At 38.3% G+C, this 14620-nt stretch overlaps 1 protein-coding gene across 1 annotated transcript in view; it reads left to right on the top strand.

The window, feature by feature from the left end:
* ELAPOR2 (endosome-lysosome associated apoptosis and autophagy regulator family member 2) overlaps nucleotides 1–14620 on the top strand; it is a 196938-nt gene that overhangs the window by 109743 nt on the left and 72575 nt on the right. The window contains exons 5-6 of the mRNA XM_036762173.1: nucleotides 2882–2968; nucleotides 6609–6714. Of these exons, the coding sequence (XP_036618068.1) occupies nucleotides 2882–2968; nucleotides 6609–6714 (193 nt within the window). The remainder of the gene's footprint in view (nucleotides 1–2881; nucleotides 2969–6608; nucleotides 6715–14620) is intronic.

Here is a 14620-nt window from a genome sequence, read left to right as displayed (position 1 = left end):
TTTGTTCTCCCTGGCATTTGTCAGAAGGGATGGTGATGTCTAGTAGCTCTCATTTCTTGTTTTATCTTGTCCAAGGCTGCTCCTACTCTTCATCTTAGGTGTTAATTCTGACTCATCCTTGATCCTTGATGGGCTTTAAGCATCTAGAACACATGAAATTTACTCAACCATGTAGACATGAAAATCATAGGATGTTAGAGCTAAAGTCAATTTTAGAAGAAACTAGAATCAAGTCTTTCCACTTACAGATGAGGAAACTGAGGACCAGAGAAGTGAAGGTGAACAGCCCAAGATCACTGAGCTTGTTTTTGCCAGAATTAGGACTAAAGCCCAATCTTCAGTTTCCTGTCTTTGTATTATACCCATTAGGTCCTGATTAGCGCAAACAAGGAATCTCCTGAAGTGGTTGAATTATTAGAATTCATGCTACATATTTCTACTGGGCTAAAACCAATTACCATATTTTACACAATTACAACTTTAAATAATGTTAATTCAAATAAAGATGATGACTTCAGGGGATTCCTTATTAGTACTAATTAGGACCTAGATGTATTAAGTCTGCTCTTTGGTACAAGCTGCTTCTAGCTAAAAGAATAGTTAGGAATCCAAGCCTTATTTTTTCCTTGAGTATGTTCAGATTTCTATTTGTTTTTAATGACAGATTTGCAGTTGGAGAACCTGGGTATAAATTCTGCCTCTGCCATTTAGTACCTGTGTGGCCTCTCTGGACATCATCTACAAAAGGAGAGGGTTGGAGTAGGTGGCCCCTGGGGTGCCTTTCCATCTAAGTCTGTGATCCTCTGATTCTTATGACTTGAATACTGCATAAGATCCACGATTCCCTTGCTATGAATATTTCCTCTACTGATACAGATCTCAATCCCTCCCACACCTTAGTGGATGGTTTTATTGAGTTGTGGTTAAAAAAAACTGTCTCCCATGGTAGCCAGCCTTCTAGTGAAGAGCTTTCTGCAGGAACGTAGCAAAGATGGTCCTTGGATAATGGTTATAATAGATTACACAGTCTGTTCTCAGTAATTTCCAGCTTGTTAGAATCTGTCAGAGCTCCTCCGGCATAGGTTTCAAAAATTCAGTGTCACTTCCATGCCATGGTGAGGCATAAGAAGGCAGCCTTGATATGTGGATAGCTTAACACTGGCATTAAAACAGCTGTTGTATTTATAAGGGGCATACTTTTAAATGCCATTAAACCAGACTTCATTGGGTATTTAATACAAGTGGATCCTGATTAGTGTGATTAATGAGTTTCTTGATGTGGTTGAAATATCAAATTTAGACTGGATATTTCCAGTGGGCCAGGACCAATGGAACCAAGAACCATATTTTACCTTTTGCAAATCACTGACCATTTTACATAATTATAACTTCGAATAGTGCGAAGCCAAAACATTTAGAGGAATCATTATTTGTACTAGGTCTTTGTGGGTGTTTTTTCCCCCATTTTTTAATTAATAAAGATCTATTTTCTCTCTTCCCTATTTAAAAGGGAAAAAAGGAAAAATACAAACTCTCTATAATGAAACGTGCAAAGTCAAGTAAAATCAACCTCCATATTGTCCATGTTCAAAAACGTCTTGTTCTGCATTTTGAATACATTGCCTCTTTATCAGGAGGCAAGTAACCTGCACTGACATCAATCCTCTGGAATCATGGTTGGCCATTTCATTGAAACTGGTCATTTTAGAGATCTCAAGGTTTTCAAGGTTGCTTGCATTTATAATGATGTTGTTATTGTAGAAAGTGTCCTACTGGAAGTAGTTCTTTGAAGTAACTTTTCCTTCCCCTTAATGTATGTGAGGAGCTCATTTGTTGGGACAAGGACCAAGGAGGGGTGGAGGGATCTGGGGACAGTAGGAAATTAATCATTTGAGGTGAGGAGCAAGAGATAAGAACTGATTCAAGTCTCAACTCTGTTCAAACCAGGGCAAAATTTCACTTTGTTTTTCCTCTCCAATTCTTATGCCCCCCCATTTTTCATAATTTCTTCATGCTTTTTTTCTCCTCTGTAGATGTGGAAGCCTAATATTTCAAGAAAGAATTCTATTTAGGGAGAAGGGTTTTTTTTTTTTGGACAATGACATTAATGCAAAAGAAATCATTAGTATTTTTTAAAAGGAACAATACTGTCCTAAATCAGAGGAATGTTGGGAGAATCATGTTAACTATAGTAATTATTAATATTTAGCAATTTATGCACATGTATAACCTATATTAAATGGCTTACCCTCTTAGGGAGGGAATAGGGAGAGAATTTAGAACTCAAAATTTAAAAAAAACGAATGTTTAAAAATTATTTTTACATGTAATTGGGAAGAAACTCTTAACACTGAATTTTTTTAAAAAAAATAGCCAATTTAGGATTAACATTTGCCATGGAATAAAAATTCAGGACTTTGACATAGGTCTTAGTCACTTACCTAGCTACTCACCTGGTTTAAGTAGCAATTTGTTGCAGGAACAGGGTCTGTTGATAACGTATTTCGATGAACTAGTTAATTTTTGGTTCTTATTGACATAGCTGCTTCATGTAGTAATCCTGCTGTGAATAACTCCCAACTGCTAACTAATCCAACCTTTTCCTACTTCTTATTGTCATAACGGTTTCCTTAAAATAATAACAGCCGACTCATAGCTGTAGACAACCTACATATAGCTGTAGGGCATGACTTTTTTCTTAGTCACCATTTAAACACCTGGAGCTTTGTTGTGTGTCCCTCCAGGGGATTACTTATGATGAGGGATCTCTGTTTGGTGTGCATTGTTAGAATTTCTTATGCACAGTCTTGTGCTGGCTACAGAAGCAAATGGAAAATATTCCTCAGGATGCTCAATTAGGGCCTTTGTGTTTAATTCACAGATACAAAATGACCAGTGCCAGGAGATGGACTCCACCACAGACAAGTGGGTAAAATTGACAGACAATGGAGAATGGGGTTCTCATTCTGTAAGTCTTGCGGTATTTTTCTTCTCTTGTTCTCATTTTCATCTCTCTTTTCACTTCCCCACCTGTATTTAGTGTTAAATAATTTGACATTTAACACAGGGAAATAAACAAAACTAGATGCTAATTAGGAGTAAAGTACAGGTAATTCCCAGGCATGAAGGAAGTTGCCTTCATTCAGGTTCAGTGAAGGGAAGGGGAAAGGGTATAGTCAAAAGAATATGGTTCTGGAGTCAGAGGACTTAGGTTCAAATCCCAGCTCTGCAATTTAGTACTTGTGTGACCTTGGGCAAGTCACTTATCTCCTCTAAGCCTCCATTTTCTCATCTACAAAGTGGTTTAGACTAGATGGCCTTTGTGGTCTCTTCTAGCCTAAATCTATGATTCTATGAGTTTATAGTTTCTTAAAAATTCCTTCTGATGTAGATTTTTATTGTTCCTACCAACCTCCATCTCTATGCCTGTCCCTCCGAGCATAGTGGGCAGAAGATGTTGTTCTTCAGTCGTAACCAGTTCTCTGTGACCCCATTTCGGGTTTTCTTGGCAAAAAAATACAGGAATGGTTTGCCATTTCCTTCTCCAGCTCATTTTAGAGAAGAGGAAACTGAGGCAAGTGGGGTTAAGTGACTTGCCCAGGGTCACATAGCTGGTAAGTATCTGAGGCCAGATTTGAACTCAGGAAGATGAGTCTTTGTGATTCCAAGCCCAGTGTTCTGTCTGCTGTGCCACCTGGCTGCGGGCAGGAGATAGTGCCATGCAAAATCAATATGCAGAAATGTTGAGGGCTTTAAACTTACCAGTGAAGATTATGGGTTGTTATTTCACCAATGAAACCTTTTTTTTGAAGTGCTTAAAAATAGTACAATTAATAACTACGTTATACTCAGGCTATGCTAGAACCAGCTTCAATTAAGTTTTTAAAATTTTCATTGTGAGCATTTAAATCTCAGAAATTAGTCAGTTCCCCAAAACAGGGCTTGATTAATTGTTTTGTTAATTGCATACATTTAAGAAAGTGATGGTGAAAATGTTAATAATGTGATTAAACTTAAAAGTGTGTCATGGGGACTTTTTTTTTTTGAGATCTATTTGTTAAATATTTAACAGCATGCTGCTAGTATGATTCCTCAAATATGTCTACATACTTTTGTTGCATCAGCAACAGATCCTTTGAGGGTTAATGGAATGTACTTCTTCAAGGCATTTCTTTATCTGTAGCCCCTGAGTGAGGCTAGCATCTTATCAGACTCTCTTACATGAATGCTCCTTCTAGATTGGGGAGGTCTAAGTGCCACTTGTCATCTGAGAGCTTTCTTTGCCTTCTCTGGCACAAGGTGAAAAGTTCTTCAACTCTTTTTTTTCCACTCTTGGGCAAGATAAAACAGGTGGCTGGTGAGGCTTTCTTTAATGTGGTTTCTGTTTGACCAGTTCAAGACTGCATATCAGAGTAAGGGTACCAGATTGCATAATAATAGACCCATGAAAAGTGTTCTCTCTGAACAAACCTAAAATGCAAAGGAAAGTTAGCTTAATTGATAACTTAGAAGAGTGCCTACTATAACGGAAGAAAGAGCATATAGAAAAAACTTGAGGTATCAGTACAGTTATAAGTGGCATTTCCAGTGCCTGGGGCTGTCCCTGCAGGATGATGGGTTGCGGGGAGAACAGAGATCTGGGCATGCTGAAGAGGCCTGCTTGAGCCCACACCTGCCAGGTGCAGGTCCTCAGGCCAGGTAAGTATGCCCCAGTCAGGTGCAGTTGTGCCAACAGGGCAGTGGTAGGGACATGTTAGCTTAGGCCTGGGAAGTGATAGGTACAGAATCCTCTGGAGGTAGAGTGTAAGGCAGGGCATGGAAGGGGGGTGTGACATGATTCTTTTAGTAGTGGTCTTCAACATCTCTTAGTTCCTGCCAGACTTGGTGTGGTTGCTGAGAGAAGGATATGCATTTCCCTGACTTCTTTCCTCTCACTCCCAGTCCCCAGAGTGGGGTAGGTGGAAGGAAGAACTCTTCCACCAGAAGTTGGTGCCCTGGAGCAAAGGCCTGGCTGCTCTGAGCTAGGTGTAACTTGGGGTATCAGGCTAGGAAATCAAACCCAGAGAAGCAGACTTTAATAGTGCAACACACTGCACTCTTGTTACCTGCTGTTGCTGCTTCCACAGTTTAATGAAATGACTGGTTTTAGAAGAAGCAAACAAGCTCATTATTTACTTTTTGGTTTTCAGAGCTCTCAGAGGCACCTATGAACAGCTGCTGACTGTGTAGATAAATATAGGGTTGGGTATTTCACACTCTAAAAAGGGGCCCTTAGTGTAAATAAATATTTCAAATAAAGGATTTTGCTATCATTTCCTTTTTAGCCTCTGAAGTGGAAAAGCCCACCTCTTCCTTGTTTTGTTCACCCCATTCAATAACTTGGCAAACTCTTCCTTCATAGATAGTATTAAGGTAAATTTCAGTAGCTCACATATCTCTTTGAAGTCCATGTCACTAGTTTTGAATTAAATTGGTAGAGTCTAGATCATGGATGGGGAACCTGCAGCCCCGAGGCCACGTGTGGCCCTGTAGTTTCCTCAAGTATGGCTCTTTGACTGAATTCGAACTTCACAGAACAAATCCCCTTAATAAAAGGATTGTTCTGTAAAACGTGGACTCTGTCAAAAGGCTTCACCCAAGGATCTAGAACTTCACAGAACAAATCTCCTTAATAAAAGGATTGTTCTGTAAAACGTGGACTCTGTCAAAAGGCTTCACCCAAGGATCTAGAAGGCCACATGTGGCCTTGAGGCTGCAGTTTCCCCATCCCTGGTCTAGATGAATGAGTTTGTTATTTTCTAGTAGGAAATGGTGTTGACCCAGCCATTCTGGAGAGCAATTTGAAACTATGCCCAAAGGGCTACGAAACTGTGCATACCCTTTGACTCAGCAATGCCACTACTATGTCTGTATGCCAAAGAGATCGAAGGAAAAGGAAGGAGGGCCTATACGTACAAAAATAATTATACTAGCTCTTTCTATGGTACCAAAGAATTGGAAATTGAGGGGATGTCCATCAACTGGGGAATGGCTGAACAAGATGTGGTATGTGATTGTGATGGAACATTATTGTGCTATAAGATATGATAAGCACGATGGTTTCATAAAAACCTGGGAAGACTTATATGAACTGATGCAAAGTAAGACCAGGAGAACACTGTACATAATGATGGCAATATTGTAAGGATGATCAAGTGTGAATGACTTAGTTATTCCGATCTATGTAATGATCTAAGAGTATTCCAAAAGACTTATGATGAGAAATGCTATCTACCTCCAGAGTTAGAACTGATGCAGTCTGAATGCATATTGAAGAATAATTTTTTAGCTTTGTTTTTATTGCTTTTTTGCAACATGGCTAATTTGGAAATAGGTTTTGCATGATTTCACATGAGTAATTGATATCCCATTTCTTGCCTTCTTGATGGGGGCAAGAGGGGTCTTAGGGAGGGAGAGGATTTGGGACTCAAAATTTAAAAAAAGAATGTGAGTAAGTAATAAATTAGAAAAAAAGAAAATGGTGTGAGTGAACAGATTGTAAGCTTTCTGGTATGTTTGGAAGCAATACAGGCTTGCCTGATTGCAGTGACTTTCTTTTATCTTTACAGGTCATGTTAAAATCAGGCACAAACATATTATACTGGAGGACCACGGGGATCCTCATGGGATCCAAAGTGGTGAAACCTGTACTAGTGAAAAACATCACTATTGAAGGTATATTCATCACATACTCCCTCCCCCCACAACGTCTTTTTAATTTGCCAATAGATAAGATGTACTTCTGTCTTACATTCTTTAACTTTTTAAAAACTGTTTTTGGTATGGTGAGCTAGTATACGTAGCTATCTATATATATGCTACATGTAGCTTGATACAGTTCTTTGAAAGATGAATCAAAGTGAATTAATGCATTGTGTGCCAGGTTGGATGTAAGGAGAACTCAGGCTTGTTCCTTGTTATTTGCCAATTGGTTTTTTGCTTGTAGGATGTTATTTTTTATGTCATTTCATTGCTACTTATTCAAAAGATAAGTACATGTCATGTGATTTAACATAACCATTTATTGAGAACCTACTCTGTGTAGAACAGTGTTGTAGGCACTTGGGACAAATACAAAGATTAATAGCTATCATTCCTGCTTGCAAAGAGGATACAATCTAGGGATGGAGATAAGATACATAGAAAAATCTTAGAGTTGGCAGGAATTGACGACATTGCATAGACCTCCACTGGAATTGACCTCTACAGCATTCTTGAGGAATTGCAGTGATACAAGAACTCAGCTCCAGTGGCTGCCTGTTCTACTTTTCTTTACCTTGTATTGTTAAGAAGTTCTCCCTTCATTTTCCTCAAATTTGCCTCTAATTTCTATCCATTTCTCTTGTCCTCTTGGACTAAAATAGAACAAACCTTCCCTTCCATACAATAGGCCTTCATCCCTTACCTCCTTTTTGTCTCCTTCACTCCAAGATCAAAGTCTCCAGTTCTTTTCATTGATCTTCAGATAGCACAGTTTTGAGGTCTCTCACCATTTTCCTCATCCTCTCATTGTTCAGTGTCCTTTCTTAAAGGATAACTATGAGCTGAGATTCATCCCTGAGAGTTCAATGCATTCCTCCAGCTGTGGTTCAGATGGAACAGAGCCTATTTATACTTGTAAGAGACGTCCAAAGTACTATCTATGGCAGTCTAGGGGAGGAAAAAATAATTTCTGGCAGTGAGAATCAGGAGCAGCATCATGGAGAAGGTAGCATTTGAATTGGCCTTGAAAGACGAGTAGGAGTTTAATTGGTAGAGATATGAGAAAGGACATTCCAGGGTATGGGAGTCAAGGAAATACAAGATGTGCTAGGAAGATAAGTGTATGGTCAGGTTTTTTTTTCTTCTTGAGCATAGTGTATGTGAGAGAGTGTATCGTGAAAAAAGTACTGCTACTAGATAAGGGTCTTGAATGCCAGCATGAGGATTTCAATTGATAGACTCTAAGGACCCCGAGTCTTTTGGAGCTGCAGACTGGCGATTATATTTCTGCATTAGGAAAATGAATCCAGCATATGTGTGGGAGATGGATTAGAAGAGAGAAAGACTGGAGGTATGGAGACCACGGGGAGGCTTTTATAGTAGTTGATGTGAGAGATGAACAGGGTCTGAGCTCCATTGATGACCGTGGGAATAATAATGGAACATGTGGCAAGATGGTGAAATCTGTTCTTTTTTGTTTTTAGGGGTATTGGGTTTGAAGAATAAAACAGTTATCTAGGTACATAAATCTAGTAGGCAGTTGAAGAAATGAGGCTGGAACTGAGGCCTGAGCTGTAGATTTAGAAGTCATCTGAACACTGCCATAGTAAAAAAAGATAAGACTAGTAAGGGAGAAAATATAGAGAAGAAACAGACCAGAAATTCTCCATATAGAAGATAGAAGGTGCAAGAAGAACCACCGAAATAGAAGAAAAATCAGAGAACTAGGAGTGTTACCAGGAGAGCACAGGGTCATGGAACTCAAGGAGAGATTAACCATAAAAAGAAAGCACAGTGGAAAAAACCAGAATTTGGAGTCAGATGACCTGGATTAAAATGCTGTCTCTGCTGCTTAATACCTGCATGTTGATGTATTTCTCTGGCTCTCAGTCCCCTGTTCTGTAAAATGGGTCCATTCTAAGGCAGGGACAGACCACAAATCACTTAATCTCTCTCTGCCTCAGTTTCCTCGTCTGTAAAATGAGAACAACAATAACTTCCCAGGGTTGTTATGAAGATAAAAATGAGACATTTATAAAGCTATTTGCAAATCATCAGCCACTGTGTAAATGTTCTTATTCTCATTAATATCTTATTATTAATAAGTAAGTCTATGATCTTATGATACTAAGTGGAGTGATACTATGGAAACAGATACTAGAAAAACCCCAAGAATGACTCAGGGATAAACCAACACCAAGGAGAAAAGGCTATTTGATTAGGAGGTTATGAGTGAGTTTTGTGGAAAAAGTTTCAAAAGGTAAGAAGGGATAGAAGCCAGATTGCAAGGAATGAATGAATATGGAGGCACTAAAGAGAATGCTTGGGTGAGTAGCTCTGGAGAAAGCATTTTCATATTTAAAGAAAACTGAGTATGTTCATAGGTAAGAGAAGGGGAGCATTATGAAAATGTAAAATGTCACAAACCATTAATACAGTTACAGAAGTGACAATGAAAATCTCCCTCTCCTCCTATGCTTATCCCTTAAATGGCAAGATCACTGCCTCTCTGTTGTCCCCTGTGGTTCTGGCTATTACAGAAAACCAAAACCAAAACATGCTGATGTAGGCATGCTTCAGCTCAGACGCACAAAGGACACTTTTTATTAAAACAGTGAATCTCTTAAATATACAATTCTGTTCCTGAATGAGTTGAGTTCAGACAATGCTGCAGAGGTGCTAACATGAGTGAATGAGGACATCTGCTGGCCAAGTCAGGAGTCACACATCAGGACAGAAAACTTTAAGAGTTGGAATGCGCTTTAGGAATCCTGTAGTATAACTTCCTTATATTGTATGTATCCCAGGAGTAATGTGGACACTAACTCTGTTTCTCTTTCTGTCTCTGTGTGTATCTTTATCTGTCTCCTTCTGTGCTCTGTCTCTATCTCTTTTTTGTCTCTGTCTTTCTGGACTGACTTAGTCATTCCAATCTGCTTTTACACCAGCAGGTCTGGTGTTGAGAAGGAGGGTAATGTACAACATAGCCACTTGACTGCAACTCACTATTTGTTTTCTCAGAATTCTAGAGGGTAACAGTGGGGAGACAAAGAGTCATGTGTGTGTCTGTGTGTCTGTCTGTCCTGAGCCACTACCATTGTACTTCCTCTTTCCACTTAATCAGTCATTGTGATATCATTGACTCTTAACTATAAACTATTTACTACATGATTAGACAAAAGCAATAAAATAATAGTCATAATATTTATTCAGAAGAAAAGGCTAGGAATAATCATAAATTTGATTCCTCACACAATAATTATAAATTTTACTCCCAGAGCAGCCATATCTGAAACATTACAGTTGACCCATAAACTTTGGTCTCAGTCTACCAATATATGTGGTGTCTATGGGAAACTGGGGACGTGCATTTATAGAGTCCTAGCAGGGAGATGCATGAATAGAGAAACCCATGTGCCTAGGGGCAACTCACATTTCTGAAATGTAGGCTTTGCTGTCTTTGGTCTCCTCAGGAATAATTTATCCTACATGAAGCTATTTCTCTGCAAGGACAGACCCTTCTGGTCTTTGCTGCTTTCCTGCTTGATAAAGCGTACTCCTCTTCTGCTCTGGAGCTCATGAAGTAGTGTCAAGTTCTTTTAGCTCACAGCCACCTCTTAACAAGAAGCTAAAAAGAGGTGTTATGTTTTTTTCCCCCAGTGACAGGTAGTTCCCATAAGCCAGAGAGCTGCTAAGCTTTTCAGATCTACAAATGGCAAGGGAATTTTGCTTTATCCACTGGACTCTCAGCAAAGCCAGTCATTTTTTCACAGAAAAACAGATGAAGAGTCTGTCTTCTCCCTTCTGTTTTTACTTCTCAAACCAGAAAAGATAATAAAGGGCAACCAAGCACCCCTGAGAAATTTCTCTTCTCTCAGGCTGTAGATGGCATTGGAGAACTACAAATTGAACCCTCTAACAGCTGCAGGATTCAGCTCTTCATATCACCAAATAGTTGAAGATCTTTCTCAGCTGACTCAACCTTTCTCCAGCTAATCACAAAATAATACCTCTCTTACAATCGACAAGTTCCCCAAAATGCAGCTACAAAGCCTTCAGTCCCCTTGGTTCCTGTTAGTTTCTAAATTTAGTCCCAGGATTCTTATGACTTCTTCAGAGCTCAGCTTATTTTCCTTTTTCTTCTGTCTCTTTTTATGGCTTCTTCTCCTGCTGACTTCTTATGCTCTCAAATCAATGCATTTGGGAGCTCAATGACTCAACTTTACCTCATGAGATAAAACTCAAGGAATCTACTTTTGAGTCGTATATGAAGCCAATAGTCCTTAACCCTTCCCACAATTCCCAAATGATTATTTGATTTATAAGTTTGTCAGATACAACCTTTAAAACCTTAAAACTTCTTTACTTGCATATAAGCTGATAGACCGTGATGCCTTGAAACCATCCTCATCACAGTTATTGCACTGATTTCAAACAAGTCCTCACAGTACATTTATCTGAGAGGGAATTCTCTTTCTGGTCCTCAGAACAGTCTATGTCTCCTTTGTATTTTATTTGAGTGACTGCATTTCTTCCTAAGTGGATTTTATTAGTTTTCCTTACACCATTGCTATTTTTCTCCCTCTGTTAGTAGCCAAATTTTTCACATAAAAAGGTGTAGTCCCTGATAATTTAGATGAAGAAACTGAGACCCAGAGAGAGATTAAATAACTTGGTTCCTGACTTGGTCCCAGAGGTTTAGGATAGTTTCAGATAGAAGAGAAATAAAGTGAAACATTTTTAGTGTACTGTATATAATCAACTATCCATCTTATGCTTATGGTTAATTTACTTTCTAGATTGGTGATAGCCAAGTTTTAGGTCTGTTTCCTCCTCTTGTATGACATGTCCCTAGAATATACCCCAAGCACCTCATTCCATGAGGAATGAAAGCTAATATTATGAAAGACTAAGCAAAAAATAACTATGAATGCAAATCTTAAGAGGTAGAGTAATAAATGATTCAAATCCAAAATCTATAACTACAAGTCTAGAACTCTGTCCATTGCAAATTTTCCAAGCATCTGGCTTTGATGATCTCATTCACTTGATTGAGTAAGTAGGCACTGGTGGCTTATAATCACACAGATAAATAATTTGGTTTTAAAAATAAGATTTAGAACCAGAAGCGACTTTAAAGGCTGTCTAGTCCATCCTCCTTAACTGAGACCTAGAAAATTGCCCAGGGTCATACACTTAGTAAGTGACCGAGCTGAGTTTTGAACCCAGTTGCTCCAATTCTAAATTCAGTGACTTTTACATTGTACCACCCTAGGCGAGGAGGGTGACACAGTAGAAAAAACATTGAATCTCAATTCATTAAAGTTTTTCCTTCAATTAACTTTTGGTAGAAAAGTCTATTAGATGTTATTCAATAGGTTAACATTTATCTAAGCATCTACAATGTCATAGGGTAATAGGGCATGTGCCATTGCACATGCTGTGCTGGGTGCTGAAGATTCAAAGATGAGACAAAGTCCTGTCGGAGGACTTTCATTCTAGCAAGAGGAGAAGACAAATACATTAATTCAGTTCAACATAACCAACATTAATCACCTATTATGCATGCAGACAAGAAAACACCAGGTAATTTGGTGAGGGAAAAAAGGCCGATTGAAGAAATACTTTGGGTAGGAGGTAGCACCTGACCAGTACCTTGCAAAAAGGTTAATGAATTTGAAAGATGGAACTCAAGAGGGAGCATGTTCTCAATATGAGGAGAGGCAAATGTGAGAATACAGAAGTAGTAGATAAGATAATGCCAAATTCAAGAAACAGGTAATGGTACAATATGGCTACAATGTAGTGCGAATGAAGAGAATCATGAAATAAGGCTGGAACCAAATTGTGATGGATTTAAATGCCAGCCTAGAAATTTGTATTTTATCCTCAAGGCAATGGAAATTTGTGAGCAGGGAAGTGTCTTTGTAAGAACTGTGCCTTAGGAAGAACATTTTGGCGTCTGTATAGATGGTGGGTTGCATAGGTAGGAATTGGCAATCTGGAGGTAATCATGATCGTTAAAGGGAGAATTGCTAAGAACTATGTGAATGAAGAGAAAAAGGACAGATATAAGAGGCAATATGGAGTTAGAACTGACAACTTCAATAATTGATGGGACACGAAAGGTGAGGGAGAAATGTCAAAGATGATTCTAATGTTTTGAAACTGGGTATCTGGTAGGCACCATCAACTGAAAAAGAGGAGAGGAAAAGGGAAAGAAGATGAGTTCTGTTTTTGAAATACTGAATTTTAGATATTTTTGAGACATTCAGGTGATGTCCACCAAGTTGTTGGTAATGAAGGATTGGAGTTCTGAAGAGAGAATAGAAATAGATTTAGGAATCATCTATCTGGAGCAATCAAACAGGAGGGAACAGTGGCCAAAGGAACTATAACTGATATTCTGATAAACGTACACATCTGTTGGCCCCAGAAAAGACTAGATTAGTGCCCAGTATACATGAGCTCTAGAATTAGCACTATTATCTGAGTAGTATCATGGGGAAGTAGAAGTCAGAAGACCTGAGTTCAAGTTCTACCAACTCTGTGACTCTGGGCAAATCATTTAGCCTCTAGTGGTCTAAGCAACTCTCTAAGACTATAAAATACAGAGAAGGTGTTGACATGAATTGGTAGATGCAGTTTCCTCATCTAGGGAATTCCAGTGTCCCTATCACTATCTTGCATAGAGGTAATACTTAAATCTTAAGAGGGTAGATAAGATCATTATGAGAGAGTCTAGACAGGGGTGTTTTTTTTTAAGGAGGAAAAAGTAGAATTTATTTGCAAGATAATATGTAATTTAATTTTATAGCTATTTAAATTATATATAATGTTAAGATACTATTGGTTACAAATAAATAAACTATTAGAAAAAAATTGTGCCTTACAGATAGATGTCTTTTAGAAATTGGGTTCCACTGGCTGACATCTCGTGGTATGTCAGATGCTGTTTGGAAATTCCCAAGGAATGTTTGTTGAGAGTAATGCCAAAGGCAGAAGAAATTTTAATATGACATGAACATAACATTCATGACTTTTGATTCCACGTTGTACAATAGTGTTAGAATCACTCAAAGTCCTTGGAACCAGGGTATCCATGGAAAGAAGTGGACAAAGGATAAGGAAGTTTATATACAAGAAAGATGTTGTTTAACTATATGAATTTGGTTTAAGACAATTCTTTTTCACAAATTCAGTACCATTTATAATATGTTTTTTTTTATTTTGAACCTGTCAAACACCAGGAAATGAGGATTTCCATATATAAAGAAGAACAGAAAAAAAGTGGACTATACATGAAACCATGAATCACTATTAAAAACAGCCTGCTTTTTGGTTTTCTTTTTTAAAGACACAAAACACATTCAGCATGTTAGTACTAAAGCTGTCTTGCTTTAGTACTGGGAACTTCCAGTTTGAAAAAATACTTCATCCATGTTCCTATCATTAATTTTTTTGGTATCACTATCATCCACCATTCCAATTCCTTTTGAAAACATTTCCTTTCACCTTATGAGTATGGTCAAGAAAAACGCACACATTTGGCATTTCTGAAAATGTATGTCTTCATTCTCATCAACTCCTACAGAAGCACCTATCTTCTGGGGTCATGGCCAATCAGTGCATTGACCAGTCTTTCAAAGTAGTTTTCTTTTTCAATTTTTAGTCTTAGTAAAAATCATTCTCCTGGGTCTTAGAGCATGAACTTTTAATCCTCAAGGGGTCCATGGATAGGTTTTTAGGGACTCAGGGAGAAAAAAAATTACATTTTAAAAAACCATCTAACTGAAATTTAATGTTTCCTTTAATTATGAATGAAAAAAATATTCTGAGAAGAGGCAGGTTTCACTGGACTGCCAAAGGGGTGCATCCC

The sequence above is a fragment of the Trichosurus vulpecula genome, chromosome 5 (genome assembly GCF_011100635.1).
Source record: "Trichosurus vulpecula isolate mTriVul1 chromosome 5, mTriVul1.pri, whole genome shotgun sequence".
NCBI classification, from domain to species: domain Eukaryota; kingdom Metazoa; phylum Chordata; class Mammalia; order Diprotodontia; family Phalangeridae; genus Trichosurus; species Trichosurus vulpecula.
This window is presented reverse-complemented; position numbering and strand designations above follow the sequence as displayed.